This window comes from Cryptomeria japonica, chromosome 10 (genome assembly GCF_030272615.1).
Source record: "Cryptomeria japonica chromosome 10, Sugi_1.0, whole genome shotgun sequence".
Classification (NCBI taxonomy): Eukaryota; Viridiplantae; Streptophyta; class Pinopsida; order Cupressales; family Cupressaceae; genus Cryptomeria; species Cryptomeria japonica.
This window is the reverse complement of record NC_081414.1, coordinates 709,252,788-709,273,212: the sequence shown is the minus strand read 5'-3', so window position 1 is coordinate 709,273,212 and position 20,425 is coordinate 709,252,788. Positions and strand designations below refer to the sequence as shown.

Here is a 20,425-nt window from a genome sequence, read left to right as displayed (position 1 = left end):
ACATCCTGTTTCAGAAAAGACTACCTGCACACCTGCATCTATTAGTTTGCTCACAGATAACAGGTTTCGTTTTAATCCAGGGATATGCAACACACCATTAATCCTTTTTATTCTACCATCAGAAAACCTGATTCTAACTTTACCTCGACCAACAATGTCTAAATGTGAATCATCACCCAAGTACACCTTACCTCCATTAAATCCTTCATATTCAGAAAACCAATCTCTATTGGAAGTCATATGAAAAGATGCACCTGAGTCAATTAGCCAGGCATCATTACCTGCATGAGTCACCAAAGCTGCAATAAATGCATCGCCATCTTCCTTGTCGGACTCAGAATCAGAATCGAACTTTTTCTTTTTCTTCTTCTTTTCTTCTTTGCAGTCCTTACGGATGTGACCCGGTTTACCGCAATTCCAGCAAATGACTTTGGACTTTCCAGGAGATTTCGATCTCCCTTTGGATTTGGAGTTGCCACACTTCTCATTCTTCTTGCCTTTCTCTTTAGGTCTTCCACGAACGGTTAGGGCTTCCTTTGAACTGATGGATACCTTCCTTCACATCTCTTCACCGAGTAGGGCACCCACCACATCTTCAGATTTCAAAATGACAGAAGTACTACCGATAGCCATAACAAGAGAATCCCACGAATCAGGCAAAGAACAAAGCAAGATCTGACATTTCTCCTCCTCGCCCATCTTAACACCGACGGATACTAATTGAGCCACAATCATATTGAATGCTTCTAGGTGGTCTGCAATTCGTCCACCCTCTTCCATCTTCAAGGAATACAATTTCTTTCTTAAGAAAATTTGATTTAATAAAGATTTCACTTGATACATCTCACCAAGCTTAGTCCATAGCTTCTTTGCAGAGTTCTCTTCATGGACATTGATTAGAACAGAGTCTGCCAAGCACAGAGATCATTACAATAGTTACAGAAAATGGAAATAGATATAATAGCATTCATACCACAACACAATGATTTACGTGGGGAAAACCCTTTCGGGAGAAAAACCCCACCCTCCAAAAGCAGCTCAATATTTTATTCAGCAATCAAAAATAGATTACAAAATACTTGCAGAGCAAGCTCTTCGCAGGAGTACCACTAATCAGAGATTCAGAGGCAACTCAATAGCCATAAGACTCTTACACACAACCTCTATCTCACACACCTCATAAATAGGAGATACAATACAAGAAACCGTCAAACGGTATTACAAAACCATGGGCTAAAACCACCCAATAAGGTGTAGCCGACCTTATCTCCCTTCTATGACATGTTAAAGCACACATCAACACGTGTCACTCCCTTTTACAGCTCATTTATGTATTCGATACAAATTATTTTTCTTATTTCAGGAGTACAAACTTCCGGAGGCCATAACTTGAGAACCGGGTGTCCGATTGACGAACCGTTTGAAGCGTCGGAAAGCTCACGAAGTGCTCTATCACCTTGTAACCCGCTTCGCTGGTTACAGCCACTTTTCAGGGCATTTCGGAGCCTCTAAAGTCCCCAAAATTAAGTTTAAACATTTTATTGCACCCCTCCAAGACGAAAACTTTAATATCTTCAAAACTAGCTGTGACCTTGCAACGAAACTTTACCGGAATGCTTATCTAGCCAACCAGAAGCTTCAGGGAGAGTTTCGCACCATTTCGTGCTCAAATAAAAACTTACTATAAATAGTAACCTCACATAAATGCAAGGTTGAGACACCATTTTTCCCAACAGATATGAGCTACTTTGAGATGGCTAGAGTGCTTGAAGCTACCAAGGAAGAGCTTGAAACCCTAAGGGTCAGATTTAAAGCTTCACAAATAAAAAGGAGAGAGTTGACTAAACAACTATTGGAAATATCTGATAATACTTCTTTAGATGAAGCTAACATTGATGCATTAGTTGAAGAAGTTGAAAACCTGAACAGTGAAAAGCTAAATCTGAGAAGAGAGTTAGAAGCGCTAAGTATCTGCGTGAGTTGGGAGCTGGAAGCTAGGAGGGCAGCTGAAGACCTTGTCAAAGAAAGAGATCACAAGATTGCTAAGATCAAATAGGAGAATGCAACCTTGCATGAACATTTCCATGAGGAGAAAGAAGAAAAAGAGGCTTTGCAGCTAGATCTTGAAATGGAATCATCCCTAAGAGAGACTCTTACAAAACACAATGAAGATCTTACAAGAGAACTCGTTGAGGCTAATGGAAAGATGGAAAAGTTCAATAAAATTTCTTCTATGTTGTATGAGCATATCCAATCATAGAGGATGAAAGGTGATAAATATGGACTAGGCTTTAACACATCTGAGAAAGGAGAGTCTTATGATACAAAGAGAAACTACTCCTAAGGCTAACAAGCCTTCCGGTATGAAATTTTTTTAAACCTGTTTGCTTTGCTTGTCATAAACCTGAACATATTGCAAATGTGTGTAGAAACATAACCAATGAGAATATAGGCTACAATAAAAATGCTAGGTATGTATCTAGGAGATTTGAAGGTCATTGTTTTACATGCAACATGTATGGACATGATATGTTGAATGAAGATATGGAGCAAATAATCTAGTACCTCACATGAATCCAAGACCTAATGGTAACTAGAGGAGAACCTATGACAACTGGGGTAAAATGAACTAGCAGAAACCCTATGTCAATCAGTTAGTCCATTTGAGATGGAAAAGGTAACTAATGTCATTTGCACCATTTGTAACAATTATGGTCATGTGGCTATGAATTGCAAAAGGAGAACTAGAAGAGGCAATGCAAGACCTTGGAGATCATCTGGAATGGCTTTCTATCATTTTCACAAACCAGGACACATGGCAAAGATCTGTAGAACTAGAAAGAAAAAACCAGTTCATCATTCTATAGACCAGAAGGGTAAGCAGAAGGTAAATGTTGAGGAAACTAGAGAAGAGATGAACCGAATCTAGAAAAAGAAGAGTGATGATATACCTACAGAGGAATCCAATCCTTCACCCAGTGTGGAGAATCTTGCACTGGTGAATTGAGCCTTTCAACAGGGCTAAGTGAAGCATAGTGATAAATCTACTTCTGGACCCCTTGAAAGATGAGTGGTAAGAAAGCTTGCATTTTTTAGTCATTTTGTGAGAGATCTTGATATCTTTGTCAAACAATTTTTTGAAAGTTTGTCAATTGGTTTTACACCTATTAATATTGAATGTATCATCAAGTGGTGTATTAGGGTTTGTAACCCTAGCGATCAAGCAATTAATGTAGTAGGTAAAGATGATAAAAGCGAGTTTTACTATGTTATTTTTACCCTAAATGCATTCGCAAGAGAATTCTTGATCACTTGCAGAGCGAAGAGAGATTTGCTAGTTGGTCTTTGATGAATTTGTGTTGTAAAATGCGTGATTGAAGCTGATTCAAAGATTAGTGAAGGTGGAACTGGTGTGCATTTGAGTAATCAACTGGTAACCGAGGCAGTGCATGAGAATTAAGGTATTTCTTTGTAAATCCCTTTTTGAATCTAGTTTATCTGAATGGCTTCGTCATCTAAGCAAGTAGAGAGGCTAATGATCACATCAGAACCTATGGAGGTTGTGCAATTGGAACAAATAGTATCTTACAATGCTTTATCTCAAGTTCTTGAAGGTGTTATCATAAAAGGTGATTTATCTAGTTATATTGATTATAAAATTGAATATTTAGGATCATTGTCAATTTACTCTCAATTGAAATCCCTTTGCGATAAGAGCAGAAAGATTCAACCTGAGTATATCAGGGTTTATGAGAAGGGTTTTCATAATGTAGCTTATTTTCTTTAGGATTTTGAAGAACACATCAGAATCATTATGTCATGTTCATGGCAAAAACATGTATTTGGAAAGGACACACACTATAACCAAGGAAGCTATCCATGCTGTGACTAGCTTTTGGTCAACCGGTAAAGTTCCCAAGCTGAGGCAAATTTATAAAGAGATTGTAACTACTTTAACCTCATCTACCTCTGATGGGTGTTCATTTTCTATTAATAACATTAAGGACCCAGTGGTTAAACTGGCTACTATGGCTATAGGTTACAAGATATTCTATTCTAGTAGAATGAACAGTGTGCCATCTGTAGCAGTGCATATAGCCTATAGAATGATTGTTGAAAACATTATGACCTATGTGAGGCCATAAGGAGTCAATTGATGTTGAATCTATAGTCAATTAAGAAGGACAATAGTTAGAAGTTCAAATTTGGTCAGTTATTGATTGGTTTATTCTTTTACTTTAAGAATTTCCTACCAAGAATTGGTGATATTGAATGGTCTAAAGACCTACCAGTAACTACCCAGATCTAGAACAACATTAAGGTTGTTAAGAACACTTTCTCTTCTCCAATGAACATGTACTTCAATGAATTTCAAAAGAAAATGAGTATGAGGGTTAGGCTACTTGAAGATGTGGTGAAAAACTTTGCTAAGGACATCATTTTCACAGTCACTACTATTTTTTGTTTGATGGAGGCTATTGAACCCAGAGAAGATGAAATGGAAGACATGAGCTATGAAGTTAATTATGACTTATTGATCGATTATGCCAATAACCTATTGGCATCTCCAGTGGACAAGAAGAAGAAAAGATCGGATATTGTTGAGGAGCAAACTGCAAAAGTTGAAACTAGTAGTGCTCCACCTAGTAGTGGTAAAGGGAAAAAGAATCAGAAGAGAGGTCAGCAACTAATTCTTCAAGAAGAATCTGATGGCAATGACATTGAGGAGGAGCCAAAGAAAGTGAAGGCAACTGGCAAGAAGGCCAAACCAATTGAATCTACCTCTCAGAGTATTCCCATTAAAGCTTTGTCTTACAAGCCTATGACTAATTTTGAGAGAATGATAAATACATTAGGAAGGAATAGGTTTGATAATGTTAAAGAATTTTTTTATTCATTTGATGAAGATCAGAAGAAACACATTGTTCAACATGTAATCAACCATTTGTGTCATTACAATTGATTACCTCATGATCTTAAGAATGAAATTTCGGATTCTTTATATTCTATTCTTTTGAATAAATGAGAAGAAGTTGTGAAGAAAGAAAAATAAATTATTGATAATGTGTTTATTCAATATTTTCTTGATTTGTCTAAAGATGAGTTAATTGCATTTCTTAATAACAACAAAACACAATTTCATTCCAAGTCAAGGAGATTAAGGTTAATAAGTGGAAAGATGCAATCTGTTGAAGTTGATACTCATCAGATAACAAGGGACATTCAGACAATGCATAAGCAGATAGAGTCCCAATGGGATAATGAACAAGATATTGTGGAAAGACAAGAAATGGATGAGGAAGAAATATTACAAGCTGATATTATCTATCCTATCAAAAATAAGGATGACACTACTTCCCAACCAGTAATTTTTGTTGATGATGTACAAGATACCATTGATTTGTCTAGGAATATCATTGAACCAGACAAGAAGCCACCATCTATTTCATTGATTAATGCAGTGGATATACCATCAACTCAACCAAGTGTGGATATTCCACCCCCACCAGTAAAAGATCAACAAGTGAAATCACAACTACCACCAATTTCGCAAGCTACCCAGGAGAAACCCATTGAAAGAGTAGCAGAAAATTCCTCTGAACAGGAAAAGGAGAAAGATCAAGATAAAACTAAGAAGGAGAAATCTGCTGAACCAAAAAAGGCATTAGTCAACCAGCAAAATGATGATAATGATGACTTATTAGGCATCAAAGAACCTATATATGTTGACAATATGAGTGCATCAGGATTATTGGAGATTGCAATTGTGATGCAATCCAGAGCTTAGAAGGAGAGGCTTAAAGATCAGAGGAAGGAAGCAGAAACCATCCAAATTGTTGTAGAAATTTGGTCAAGTCTTCTACTAGAGACTGCTATAGGGAACTTGTCAACTCCTATTGGAAAGCTTGGCCAGTTGGTTGTTGATGCCTCTGACCAACTCAAGTTCCTTGAGGAAGCAACTCAGACTTTAGCTGAGAAAAACTAAACTACAAGAAGAAAAGAGGTCAACATATAATGAAAGATATTAATACAGGGAAGATTTCTCTATCCCTGAACAAAGATCTTTTGAGAAAAGCTATTGAGACAAGAGGCAAAATTCTAGCTTACACATCTAATGTTTCATTTTTTCTATATTGATTTAGTTAAGAGGAGACAAGAGATAGAACTAGAATTGGAAAAGATATGTGTTTATGGTAAAAATGGAAACAACAATATTGAAAGACTAAAATAGATTCAACCACAAAACCCTAGCCTAACAACAACAAAGATCCATCATAATATATGAAGATTACCTAAGACAATGCAAATCAACAAAATCACAAAGATTATAACATCACATGTCCAATAGGGTTTGAATCTCCATCCTCCCTATCTCCATTGATCTTGCTTGATATATTTTCTCTCAAATTTTATGTGTGTACAAGAGCTCAACAAAGAACGGAAATGTGGTTGCAAGTAGGCTTGATCACATATGAAAGTTGAAAGCATAGTTGAGGGTTGATAATGAAGGAAGTATCTCCTTATATAGAAGACATTGTAAGAAATGGAGGGACAAGATTAAGAGGTGTAAAAGATAGATGGTCGGCTAGGATTAGAGGGTAGGTAGAGGAAATAAGAAAATAATGAGAGGGTAGGTGGTGTAGGAATTAAGAAATGAGTGACATGTGTCATAGGTAGAAAAGGCTAATGAATTAATTAATTAATTAAATATTTATTTATTAATAGAAGAAGTGGGATCGATTAAATAAATGAAATATTTATTTAAATGAGAAATAAGACTAGAAAAGGATAAATGAATGAATTAAATAAATAAAGATTTATTTAATTACTAGAAGAATTAGGATAAAATAATTAAATAAATATAAATATTTATTTAATTAGATAGGACAATTTTAGGTGTCTACATTTTGCCCCTCTTTGAGACAATCCAGCTTGTCATGTTGTTTCAAAGAAGATAAGATAAACTGATACAAAGTTTCCCCAAGATGGGAATGATATGCCCCCCGAGAGATTGGATGAAAAAGTCTGAAAGATTGCAGGTAATCTCTCGATAAGAAAGAAAGGCGAGAAAGGACTGACAAGATATGATAGAGTGACAGAGTCACAGGATAAAGAAGACTAACTCGGGAGACTAGGGCTAGGGTAGTCTATAAGATAGACTACAAGGGAAAACATCCTCATTGTCATCCACACATCTTAAGAGATCATAGTGCAGAGAGGGCAGAGAGTAGTCAGTAGCAATGGCATTGGTGCATAGATTCGATCACGTTACCTGATATCAGAGGCCAACAGATGCAAGAGAGCTAGTGAGTACCACAAAACCTCCTTGTACCTTGTTGCATTAATTATTGTCATAAATGCATGTTAGGTAGGTCAATAAATGCATATTAGGTATGTTACAAAAATGTCAAGCATGTCAAAAGATGGGAAGGCACATTTGCATTGGTGCTAGGCGCATCTGGGTAGGTTAGGCACGTCTATGTTGGTGCTAAACACATCTATGGTTTGAAAGGTATCTATGACAAAAGCGCGTTTGTGAAATGCATGCGTCTCTATGCAGAACAGAGGCATGTCTATGTGTTTCAGGTGTGTCTGTGAAATGCAAAAACGTCTATGAAGTATGTAAGTGCATTTTTGTCATGAATGTGTGTTTATGTCTTCAAGGTCAAATTGATAGTTCTATGATAAACATACACTTTTGATTGGATAAGCTGCTGAGAGGACACACTCAAACAAGTCCTCTAGGGAAGACTAGGATAATAGATAGGGCTAGGATTGACAATTCTGTGATAAAACATATGTTGCCAATCAGGGAAAACTACTAAAGAGGATACACTCAAGTAGAGACCCTAGGATAGGACAGAGTGAGGCACTTTGTGATGAACAGGGAGTACCAAATAAATTGGCAATTCTGTGATAGAACATACGTTGCCAATTGGATTAGGCTGAAATTGACAATTCTATTATAGAACATACGTTGTCAATTGGATAAGCTACTCAAGAGGATACACACAAGTAGGTTCCCTAAAAGATAAAAGCAACACTTTTTGATGAACATGGAATGCTACTAGGATAGAGTGCCATATGATAAATATAAGCACTAGGATAAAAAATAAGCACTTTGTGATGAACATGGAGTACCACTAGGATAGAGTGCTATATGATAGATATAAGCACTAGGATAAAAGAGAAACACTTTATGATGAACATGGAGTACTACTAGGAGTGACACAATTGATTTGCTTGACTGCAAGAGGACCTACCTATGCTAGAGTCATGAGAGAGATTCCCTTTGACTCAGGGGTTACGAACAAAGCTGACATTTGAGGATAGAGCAGTAGTGAAGGCCATGGGCTTGTGATACATTATGTATATGCCTGAGTTTTAGGCGAACATGGGATTGTTGACTGCATTAGCTGAGAGATGGCACTTAGAGACATGCATGTTTAATTCGACGATGGGTGAGATGAGAGTCACCTTAGAGGATGTGTACAAGATACTGAGGATATCGATCGTTGGGGAGTTGGTTCCTTATGATCAAGAGGGAGATCGGGAGGCACTGCGATGAGTGTTTCAAGATCCAGGACTAGAAATAAGGGTAGGACATGTGGCTTGGGACACCATGATATTGATAGGATTGGTGCTATCGATGGTGCTGGTAGGAGTTATCAGTGGGTTCCTCTGTCCAAACAAGGTGACATGAGGGTTGGCTATGGGCTGGGGGAGGACTCTGGAGACATTAGTGACTGAGAACACCAGGTTTGCATGGGGGTCGTGTTTGCTAGAACACTTGTATTATAAGTTGCATCAGTTTGTGTATCATGGATCAGCAGGATTGGGGTGCAGAGTGACATTACTGTAGGTATGGACATATGAGCATCTTTCGGTTACATGGCCAATACACTTTAGAGGAAGGGGACATGAGAGCAATTATGTGCATTTGTATGATATGATTACTTCCTAGCCACAAATTTGGAGGCTAGAGTATTGGCGTTTAGTGATCGATGGGATAGACAATGTGGTGTGGAGGCCTTACCTAGATTGTGAGGAATGGGAGGATGATGCGGTGGATCTGCCATATGTGTTCAGGAGTAGGTATCTGATTGGACGTACACCATATGTCATTGAGTGATAGTTGACAGATAGAGTATGCAGACAGTTTGGTAGGATACAACAGATGTCATGAGGCTCAGGGATGTATGCGCAAACAATGAGAGATCAGGCTCATTTAGGTTTGTTAATGTTTTATGATTAGGTAGTGACATAGATGTTGGAGATGGTTCCCATGGCTTGGGATATTTGTGTAGATTTGGAGGATGCAAGGATGGATGTGGAGTACAATGCATATTGGGCAGAGCATCCATTTCCACAGTTGATGGATCTAGGGGAGCCGATAGAGGGTGATGGTGGAGATGATAGTGGGGATGGTGGAGGTAGAGGCTGACAATGGAGGTGAGGGGTAGTAGCAGAGACGAGGGTGGCTTAGAGGAGAGATGGCGGAGAAGAGAGGTAGGCTCATGTAGTTAGGGGTAGAGGTGGATTGCCTTTACAGGTGCCAGCAGTACAGGTTCCTAGATAGGTACATGGAGAGGAACAAGGACAAGGATAGGGACAAGGACAGCCACAAAAGCAGCCACAGGGATAGGGGGAGGAGAGGAGGAGTATGAGCTACTATCCTTGAGAGAGATCTGCCAGGGACAGGCAGATGAGATAAATGACCTAGAGCGAGATGGGGCTAGGCTCAAGAGACAATTTAGGGACACTAAGTGGGAGAGAGATCAGGTTATTCAACGCTACATGGAGGCTGAGACAACACTGAGGGCAGGTAGGCATGCAACAGAGGACACTGGGGCCAGATACGTCTATGTTCTATGAGTAGGAGAGGATATAGCCTACTGGAGAGATCTGTATTATGGATTGGTGCCACCAAATCAGTGGGCTAGGAGCTTTCAGAGACCATCATAGACTACGACGACCACTGGAGGGAGAGACAGGAGACATGCGTATAGTGGTGGGGTCATGGGTCCTCCACCAACACTAGATAGAGGGGGTAGGAGAGATAATCCTAGGGCAGGGGCTTCCAGGGCTCAAACTTCATCGAGGCCAGTTGGCTCTGAGGGAGGGAACTCATCATAGCCTTAGAGGGCTCCCTATGTATCATTTTTTGTACCATGTTTGTATTATGATTTAGACACCTTCAAGTGAATTTGTAGCCATATGTATTTTGACATCATTGTATCATGACACTTATGATTTTGAGATATATATATGAGATGATTCATCCTTGCGGCAACTATATTCATGTGTACCTATGTGATGTTGCTTCTATGATGCTTATAATATGGATGAAAATATGTACATGATGAAATGCAATATGTTTTTGTTCTTTTATGTTTGATTAGTTATGCAAATGCAAATGGGAATGTATGAAATGCATATGAATATGATAATGCAAATAACTATTTACATGATGAAAATGTAAAATGTGCTAACATGTGTTGTGTGTAGGATATGGTGCAATTGTGACATCTATATGTATGTATGAAATGCTAATATGTGGTAATGCTGGTGTAAACTAAATGAAATGCAAATATTTTTGGTGTGTCACTATACTTAGCCATGTAATAGCAGGCTACACGGACTCAAGAAGGATGATGGAGGTCAATCAAGAAAGGGGGATGAAAGATAGAAGATGTGGAAGTGAAAGAGCTTCTTGTTCTATTATCATAATTGAGCTTTTATTATGGAAAATAGGTTATGACAATCCAGGTATATGTTCGACCCAGAAAGTCATTGTACCCATTTGCATGGAGATCAGACAGTCGCAAACAAGGAATGCCCCAGTTCACACTAGACTCATAATATCCTCATATCCTTGGACAAGTCATAGCATTACTAAGAGACAATCCACATACATCAAAAAAATAGGTGAACATATCCCATCCTCACCTTTCTAGTCAAAGACATCCTGGAGATTAAATCAAAAGAAAACCAAGACTCGACACCAACATCCATTGTAGTCCTCAAGTTTAGTGTCTCTTGTCACTTGTATAAGTCTATTTGATTATGGTCACAATGTTTTCGTTCACAAAAGGATAGATAGCGTTGAACCATAATGTTATCTAAGTCTGTTGAAAGATTTGATTTGTTGAAGCCCATTGTTGTTTGTGTCCCATCTGAAACTGACTGAATCCATGAAACTGATACTTTATTGCAGAGAAGACGAAACTTTATTGTGGAGCTGTGATGCAAGTGTTTCTTTATTGTAGGTTGTGCATAGATAGACTGAAGAAAAATGGAAGAAACTGTACTCCTTAGAATGTGTAATGCTCTAAGTTCCACACCCATCACCAAAATTAGGATTTGCCTTAGCCACATATAGGATCTGATTTATTATGGATGGAAAGGGGTGAAAAGGAAGGATTATTATGAATGGCTAACCAATCTTAGGTAGATCAATAACAAGCCATGATGGGAGTGGGTAAGGTTATTATGGATGGATAGGCTGTGAGTGTGTGCAAAGTGAAATGATGAGATTGAGTCCGGAAGGAGGGATGAGCAATGTCTCTACACATGATGCCAATAACTTGGTTTTCACCATGGTACTTGCCCAGGGAGCCACCGAAGTGGTTTTCACCATTGGACGAATTATTTCTCTCTACTTTTTTTATTTTTGTATTTTTTTGTGTCACAAGGTGCCTGTTTGCCAGGTTTTCACCAAGTAACAATTTTTTATTTTTATGGTTTTTTTTGTATTTTTTAATTTTATTTTTATTTTTTTGTAGTTTTGATATTTTTATGATTTTTTTCTATTTTTGATCTTTTTGTAGTTTTGATATTTTTATGATTTTTTTGTATTTTTGATATTTTTTTAAATTTTTTTTGTATTTTTGAATTAAGATATTCTGAAGAGCTATGTGTAAAACCTGTGAAGGTGCATGTTCTTGATAGGATTCTCCAAAGGTTCTGCATTTGGTGTCGAAAGTTGATATGCACCAGATCCATAGACTGTTGTGATGACATTTCGAATTTTCCCTTCTTTCTGTCTTGCTATTTTTTAGGATTTTCCTTGAGAACTAAATCACCTACCTCAAATAGACAAGGCTTAACCTTATGATTGTAACTATGACTCATCCTTGTTGATAAGCCTTGAGGTGATTAAAAGCAGTTTGTCTTTGTTCATCCAATAATTCTAGTTCTTGTAATCGAGAGACCCTGTAGTCTTCATCACTGATAACATTGTGCAAAGAGACTCGCAAAGATAGTAACTCGGCCTCAATAGGAAAGATTGCTTCGGTGCCATAGACAAGTGAATAAGGTATGGATCTTGTAGGTGTGTGAACACTTGTGTGGTAAGCCCAAAGTGCAGGATTAAGTTGGATATGCCAATTTCGGCCAGGGTCATCGACTGTCTTTTTGAGGATTTTAAGAATGGTTTTATTAGATGCCTCAGCTTGACCATTACCTTGGGGGTAATATGGAGTGGAGAAATGATGGGTAATATGGAAGTGATCACAAAGTTAATGAACATCTTGGTTCTTGAAGGGACGTCCATCATCGGTGATGATGGAAAGAGGAATACCATACTGGAAAATGATATAGTTAAGAATGAATGTAGCAATCTATTTTCTAGTGACTTGTGTAAGAGGCACGACTTCAATCCATTTTGTGAAATACTTTGTGGCATTGATAATGAATTTGAGGCCATTGGAAGGAGGGTGAATCTTGCCTATGAGATTGAGTCCCCACTGAGAAAAGGGCCAAGGAGTCACAATCGATTGAAGTTCTTGTGCTGGCGCATGAATAAGGTCTCCATGAATTTGACATTGCTTACATTTCTTGACAAACTGATATGAATATTTTTCCATAGTGGGCTAGTAATATCGAGTCTTGATGAGTTTCCTAGCTAAGATAGGACCACTAGAATGTGGACCACATATACCCTCATGAACTTTGCGTATCTGAGCTTCATCCAGTTCTAAACATCTAAGAAGAGTGCCATCTAGACCTCGACGCTATAGGGTATTGGCTAAAATAACATATCGGGAAGATTGGCGAATGAAAGTATGGTGTTGGTTGTTGGATAAGTCAGGAGGAAGGATATTTTTACGAAGGTATGTGAAAATGGAAACATATAAATGGGAATCAGGACCAACGACACATATCATCTCAGTAGGAGTGAACTCATACGAGGGAACCAAAAGTTTATCCACCAAGAACTCATAGCAGGTTTTATTTTGCGGTACATCAACCAGCGAGGCAATAGTAGCCATGGCATATGTAGCTCAATTTTGTTCTCTTGGTATCTACTCAAAGGTTATCTTTATGAAATATTTCTTGAAGTCATCTACCATTTTCTTGTAGGGCATTAATTTTTCATCCTTTGTTTGGTAGTCATCAGTTTCTTGATGAATTACAAGTTGAGAGTCCCCAAAAACATGAAGTTCCTAGATCTTCCACTGAACTGCAATCATAATCTAGTTGTTAATGCCTCATATTCTACTATATTATTAGTGCAAGGAAATAACATCGGTATGATTTGGGAATGTAATCCCCTTAAGGTGTGATAAAGAGGATGCTAGCTCCTACACCATGTTGCATGTACGAGCTGTCAAAGTACAGTTGCCAAGGCTTTGTGTGTGATATCACCAGGATGGATTCATCTAGAAACTCTGAAGTTAGAGGAGCATCATCTATCTGGGTGGATCTACTAACTAATATGCAATAGCTTGTCCCTTTATTGCTTTTCTATCCACATATTCAATGTCGAATTCACTCAAGATCATCACCCATTTGGCTAGTCTACTAGTAAGCGTCGCCTTATTGAGAAGATATTTCAATGGATCTATCCTTGCGACCAACTTAGTTTTATGAGTTAGCATGCAGTGTCATAATTTATGCAAAACAAAAACCACAAAAAGACACGCATGCTCAATTAGTGTGTAGTTAATCTCATAACCAACCAAAGTACAACTGAAACTTAATATACTGCCTTTTCTTTGTCTCCAACATCTTGTTTCGCCAAGAGTGCCCCCAGTGCTGTTTGTGTAGCTGATATGTAGAGTAACAGGGGTTGTTCTAGAACCAGTGGCATCAAGACTGGTGGATTCAGAAGATAATCTTTGAGTATTTGAAAATCTTGTTGGCAATTATCATCTCATTTGAATTTGATATTCTTGTGTAGAAAGTGCTGAAAAGGATTACATTTATCCGCAAGTTGTGCTATGAGTCTTCGTATGGACTGGAGTCTTCCTTGTAAAGATCGAAGTTGACTGATATTCCTTGGAGGTGGAATTTCTAATATAGCTTTGACTTTTGTTGGATCGGCTTCAATTCCTCTTTTTGAAAAAATGTATCCAAGGAGCTTCTCGGAGGTTACTCCAAAGACACACTTCTTGGGATTGAGTCTCACTTTGTACTTTTCCAACTGATCAAAAGTGATTGAAAGGATGTCTAAATGTGTCTTTGTCTAAATATTTTACCAAGAGGTCATCAACATAATCTTCTATAGTTACATGCATAAGATCATGAAAAATAGTAGGCATGGCTCGTTGGTATGTAGCACCTGCATTCTTTAGCCCGAAGGGCATGACATTCCAGCAGAAAGTACCCCAGGGACAAGTAAACGTTGTTGTGTGTTGGTCGTCAAGTGCAATTTTTATTCGGTTATAGCCAGAATGTTCTTTCATCAAAGATAACATTGCATGAGTTGCTATGAGATCCACTATCAGGTCTATGTTTGGCAATGGAAAGTCATCCTTAGGACAAGCTTTGTTGATGTATCTAAAATCTATACATATTCTGATGTTGTGATCTGTCTTACTAACTGGTACTGATTTGGAGATCCATTCAGGATAATCAATTGGTCATATGAATCCGACATCCAACAATTTTTCAAGCTCCACCTTTACTAATAATGCCACTTTTGGATGCATATTTCTTAATTTATGTTTCACTGGATTTTCTCCTAGTTTAACTGTCAAATGATGCATTACTAAATCCAGATCCAGTCTAGGCATATCAACATATGACCATGCAAAATTGATTGGTCGTTCTGTGAAGAAACTTATGAACTTCGGTCTTTCTCTCTTTGTCAGAGATTGTGCCAGGAATATGTTACGTGGAATCTCTTCTGTACCAATGTTCATTTTGATAGTCTCCTCTACTAGCATGGATGATTTTTCTTCATATGATGTTGGGAGAATGTCGAGCCTTCTATCTTTGGGAGCCCCAGAGAGGTTTTCACCCTCAGATACATCCTTTCTTTTTACTTTTTTGGGGTCAGACAGTGCCATAATGTGGTTTTCACTGTAAAACCCATGATTTTTTTTTATTTTTACATTTTTGCAATAGGAAGGCCCAACACCCTCACCAAAATATGCTATGTTGTTGAGTTCTATAGTGTATCCTGCCTTATGGTTCCCAAGTGGAAGATCATCTTGTATGCCTAAATAGTCAATGAAGGCCTCATCATTTTGGAATGTGTCGAATTTTACAAGTCCTTCTTCGTCCCAATCAATAAGTTGGTGGTGAACAAGGGGAAGGCCTTCAATGTTTTCAAAATCAGCGGGAGTAAGGGTGAAGATACAGTTATATTTAGGTATATCAAGGTAGTTGTCTAGGTCCTTGCTGGCACTCTCATCATCTATCTCGATTGTGAATGAGTCCAAATTTTCATCACTAAAAGCGTATGCACAAATGGGTGTCCTCATTCTTCGTGATTTTGAACTAGAACCTAAAAACAAAGACTGTGTGGGATCCTTGGGGGTTGTTTCTTGACCAACTTTGAATTTTCTATAAAATTCCTCTTCTTTTGTGGGTTCACCTGGTTCTCTAAATGTCTTGGTAATTTCAAAATCACTGGATGATTTGTCTGAACTCCATTCCCATTCATGGGAGTTGGTGGAATGGTAACTCTCTTGTTGATCATTGGGAATTTTGATTTGTAATGCTTCTTCTGATTTGCGAGTGTTTACCATGGAAGATATGAAACCAAGCCCTTTCAAGCGCTAATTTTTAAATGTCAATTTTGGTTGCAAAGGTTGAGTGATACCTTCTTTTCTTAAGCCAAGAGGACTTTTACCATCATACCCAAACTTTTGTAGGATCTTTAATCCTTTGCCATATTTTTGACATGGTATCTTGATGTGATCTTGTGTATCATCTTCAGGGTCTCTATATAGTATTTTTTTATAATTCTTCTTCCATTTCACCCCACTTTTGGAATATAGTAGGATCCCATTTTAGTATAATGATAGATACCCGTTTAGAAGGATGTGGTCGTCCATATTCTTTTGGTGAATTCGTAGCTTTTTGCAAGCACATGGTTTGATTTAGAGTGTATTCACCCATGCATCTATTCTGATACTTCCCTTTAAGCTCACCTTTCTTTGATGTTGAAGGTTTTAATGACTCAGGGTCAATATATGACGATGATGGGATAGCCTCTCTATTAATTGGAATTATTGTCTCGGCTTTTGGCCTCAAATTATTGTAGTATATAAATGGATTAGGATCACCATTAACTGTTACTTCAACTCCATTATGAGGAAACTTAATGCATTGATGGTATGTAGATGAGACTACCCTCATCTTATGAATCCACGGACATCCTAAAAATATGTTGTATGTGAGATCGAGGTCTAGGACTTGACAAATCGCATCCTTTGTAACCGGCCCTACTCTGAGAGGTAAGGTGACTGTGCCCTTGGATGAACGTGTTGTTCTCAAATTCTGATCCCCTTCTTATCCTCTTTGATGAGAGAAAATAACTCTGTATGTGAATGGAGAACTCAAGGAACAAGAACCTTAGAGCAGCATATGACAAGGTTTTAGTAACCTTCTACACTTCGAACTTATCCAAAGTTCAGGCGGGTATACCTTATGTGAATACTTTCACACTTTTAAACAAAATCCTTAGTAACCATTGTCCAAAAACTAGTGGATCTTATCACCTTAAACAAGAAACTAAAAACATATAGGAAAACTTAGGCTCATTTTCAGTGTTGATCCTCAAGAGATTTAGAAAAGAAAACATTAATAGATACCAGTGCCTTATCCATCGGGCTATAGAGTCATCTATTTTAAACAAGAACTCCAGAATTAAACATATCCATGCATCTCAATCACTTTGGCTTTTATCAACTCCATACATGCCTGACATATATGATAATCCTCTCATATTATACTAAACAGTGTTCATCAAATTCAAGATTCCCAAAAAATAACCTACTGATAAAGATATTTCTCACGTATTTAATTCCCCTCTTGAAGAAGAAAGCTAAGAAACATATTTATAAAATTTGCATTGCAATCCCTGTTCAATTGAAATAACCCTAAGTTACCCAAATGAAACTAGTAAAATATTTGAAGGCAGACTAGAAGACAACACAAATTTAAGGCTCAAAGTTTAATGGTCTGTATATTTATTCAATCTGGAAAATCTTACAAAAACTCAGATAACTTTTTGTGAAACACTAAAATAACGCAGATAAATTTCTGCAGAGTTTCTCTACTAATTCTTGTGATCCCTTTTTCATTATCCCCGTATCCATTTATAAAAGCATGGATGCATACAAGCTTTGAACCCTTTTGAGAAAGTTTGTTACAAACCGAATTACTCTCCAAGAAATGGTTACATGTTCTTTTCAACATCTATAGCTTCTTGCGCCTTCTGTTTTGTCACAACCTCTTCTAACTGCTTCGGAGCATCTTCTTTTTGTCTCACATAATTGTCCTTCCATTCTTGAAAACATCATCACTTGGCCAAGCAAAACTAACAACCTTCTATTTCATGTCTTCTAGCCTTTTCCAAGTGACTCTTAAATGTCCAATTTCCTTTTCTATGAAACTGTAATGAGATTTCACCTTTTCAATTTCTTCAATTGTTTGGACAAATAGGGAGGTGTCATCAGTTTTGATAATTTGATTGATCTTAAGGACACATTGTGGTCCACCTCTTTCAACTAGGTCTTCTCTTCTTTCAACTGAATTGGACCAATAAAACCTCCTAGAAACAATTCAAATTTATGATCTGAATATTCTTTTCTATAAAGCCTGGCTTTTCTTTTCACACCTACCCTTTCCTCTGAGAGAATATTCATCTCTTTTATAAACTCATTGGTAGACATTAGAAGGTCGTTCTCCTCTGCATCTAGATGGGACGAGCACATGAGCTCCAATTCTTTACCTCTGGGCATCCACTTATTAAGGACAGGCTCCAAAGTGGCCTCATCTTCACTAAATTTGATCATAACATCAAAAATCCTTTTCATATTTATGTATACAATGGGGGCCTTGACTGAGTCAGCAAACTTCAAGACTATGGCTTTCACCTTCTCTTCATATTTGTTGCAAACAAGGCTTCAGCTTGTTTCAACCTTTCCAACTCATGTTGGACACTTTCAGGTGATTGGGAACCAGAAGGCATAGGAGAAGGGGGGTATTCTACAATGGGACTAGTAGGAGGGGTTCTTGCTGGAGAGGAGGCTATCATGAGTGTAGAGGATTCACCTGGATGGTGTTGACCTACCAACTAACTTTGGAGAATAGCAATGATGTTATCTCTATTGGCTATTCCTTCTTTAGCCTCATTGTAGGCCTTTAAGATAGTCTCCAACTTCAATTGGAGATTAGCTCTTTCTTGTGCCTCTCTCTTTGCTACTACCACATTGAGCTTTGCAGTTTCCAAAATAGTGCTTGCAGCTTCCACTACCCCTGTATCTTGGACTCTCTTAACAATCATGCCTCCTAGGAGGCTAGAATCTGATGCATCTTTCCTTCTTTTATTCTCATCCTTCCTTAAATACCACATGACAAGAGCAACATTATCCTTGCTGAATGACACTCCTTCCATAGGCTTTGTTTCCTTCCTTATTGCATCGAGCACTAGAGCATTGACTATATCCCATTCAGGGAGAATCAACACACCAGCCTTTGCTACCATTTCTCTTCCTTTCTCAGGGGCGATAGTTTTAAATTCTTCCATCATTTCTTGCTTTATCTCTTCCTCCACCTGAGTTGTATCTCTGAGAGGTTGTTCACTCTTCCTTTGTTCACATCTGACCTTGAATTTCTCCATGTTTTGCTTCCATACAAATTGCATAAAAGCCCCTTTTGTGACAAAGTTACTGTTAGCCAAGAATTCTTCACTGGCTTGCATAACAATAAGGTCCAATTCTTGGCCTTTTAGCTCACCATCAGTCAAATTCATTTCAGCACTGGGTGGCTCTTTAGGCATTCCCTCTTAGGTCTCTTCATAAGTATAGGCAATCTCACCGAGACTCCCTAACTATAATAATTGTTCAGCCACTGCTTGTTCATCTCCAATGTGGATGGGTGACTGAGATGGAGAATATTGAGGTAGATCAGTTCCTACTTCCTTTCCCACTCTTTGTCTTTTAGGGGAATCCTGAATGTCAATGACATCTTTAATTTTCCTTTTCCCTTTTGAAGTGGAAGGCTCACCTATCACTAGCATCATCACAGTGTACTTTGACTTCTTATGCATTACATAGTCACCAGGTGGGATAGCCTTAGCAAAGGCAGGCTTGGCCAAGACCAACTTAACCTTATCAAGATCATTTTGCATTATGGCCTCCCTTTTTTCTTTTAAGGTCTACATGAGGTCTTCAAAATAGAGAATCAAGAATTTGATTTTCTCCTCAAAAGGGTTGAAGCTAGAAAGAGGATCATAGCTACTGTCAAATTGATGGATAAAATCAAGTGCCTTCTTGTATGCTATCCACTTCTCCTTCCTTAGTTCCTTCTCATCTAAGCTGAATTCATTTCTAATTAGATCTTTGGGGAACTGAAATTGGTGAGGCCTACCTCTACACACTGCTCTCTTTCTAAACATGCCATTGAAGAAGTCCTCAGGGTTTGCACATCTAGAAATTGCAGTTGACAGCCTATATGGCTTAAAGAATTCTTCAAAATATTTCCATCCACCCTTAGTGATTACAAAATGGTGGGCCATGGTAATAGTTGGGAAAATGGTCCCTTTACCCCTATTGGTTATCTCTGCCTCTTGCACTCCTCCAAATTGTCTCAATACTTTTGTGATCCCTATCTTTAATGGGACTTGATAGGGTAGTAAATAGGGGGTGCCTCTAAATCCATACACTCTTAAAACACTAGACACAAGGTACAAATACATGTCTCCCCAATTGTGAACAATCTTAATATCCTCTGCAAACTCCTTAGGTCTGAGGAATTCCAAAAGAGCCTTAGGAATTCTAGGGTTTTCTCTGCATAAAAGAATTCTAATTTTAGATGCAAAACATCTATCAAACTTCAAAAAACTGGCATCTTCTCTATCCCAGGATAAAAGAGTGCTCCAAAGCTAAACAAGCATCTTTTCCTTATCCTTTACCTTGATCAAGTCCATTTCCTTTGCAAAGTAATCAACACCTTTGAACAAGAA

General features: G+C 38.0%; 1 protein-coding gene across 1 annotated transcript; it reads left to right on the top strand.

Annotated features, from left to right (window-relative positions):
* The first annotated feature begins 3,553 nt into the window (after window positions 1-3,553).
* Window positions 3,554-5,788, top strand: LOC131859148 (uncharacterized). The gene is made up of 3 exons (XM_059212703.1): window positions 3,554-3,629; window positions 4,572-4,866; window positions 5,410-5,788. The coding sequence occupies exons 1-3, from the start codon at window positions 3,554-3,556 to the stop codon at window positions 5,786-5,788; spliced, it is 750 nt and encodes a 249-aa protein (XP_059068686.1).
* The last annotated feature ends 14,637 nt before the right edge of the window (window positions 5,789-20,425 follow it).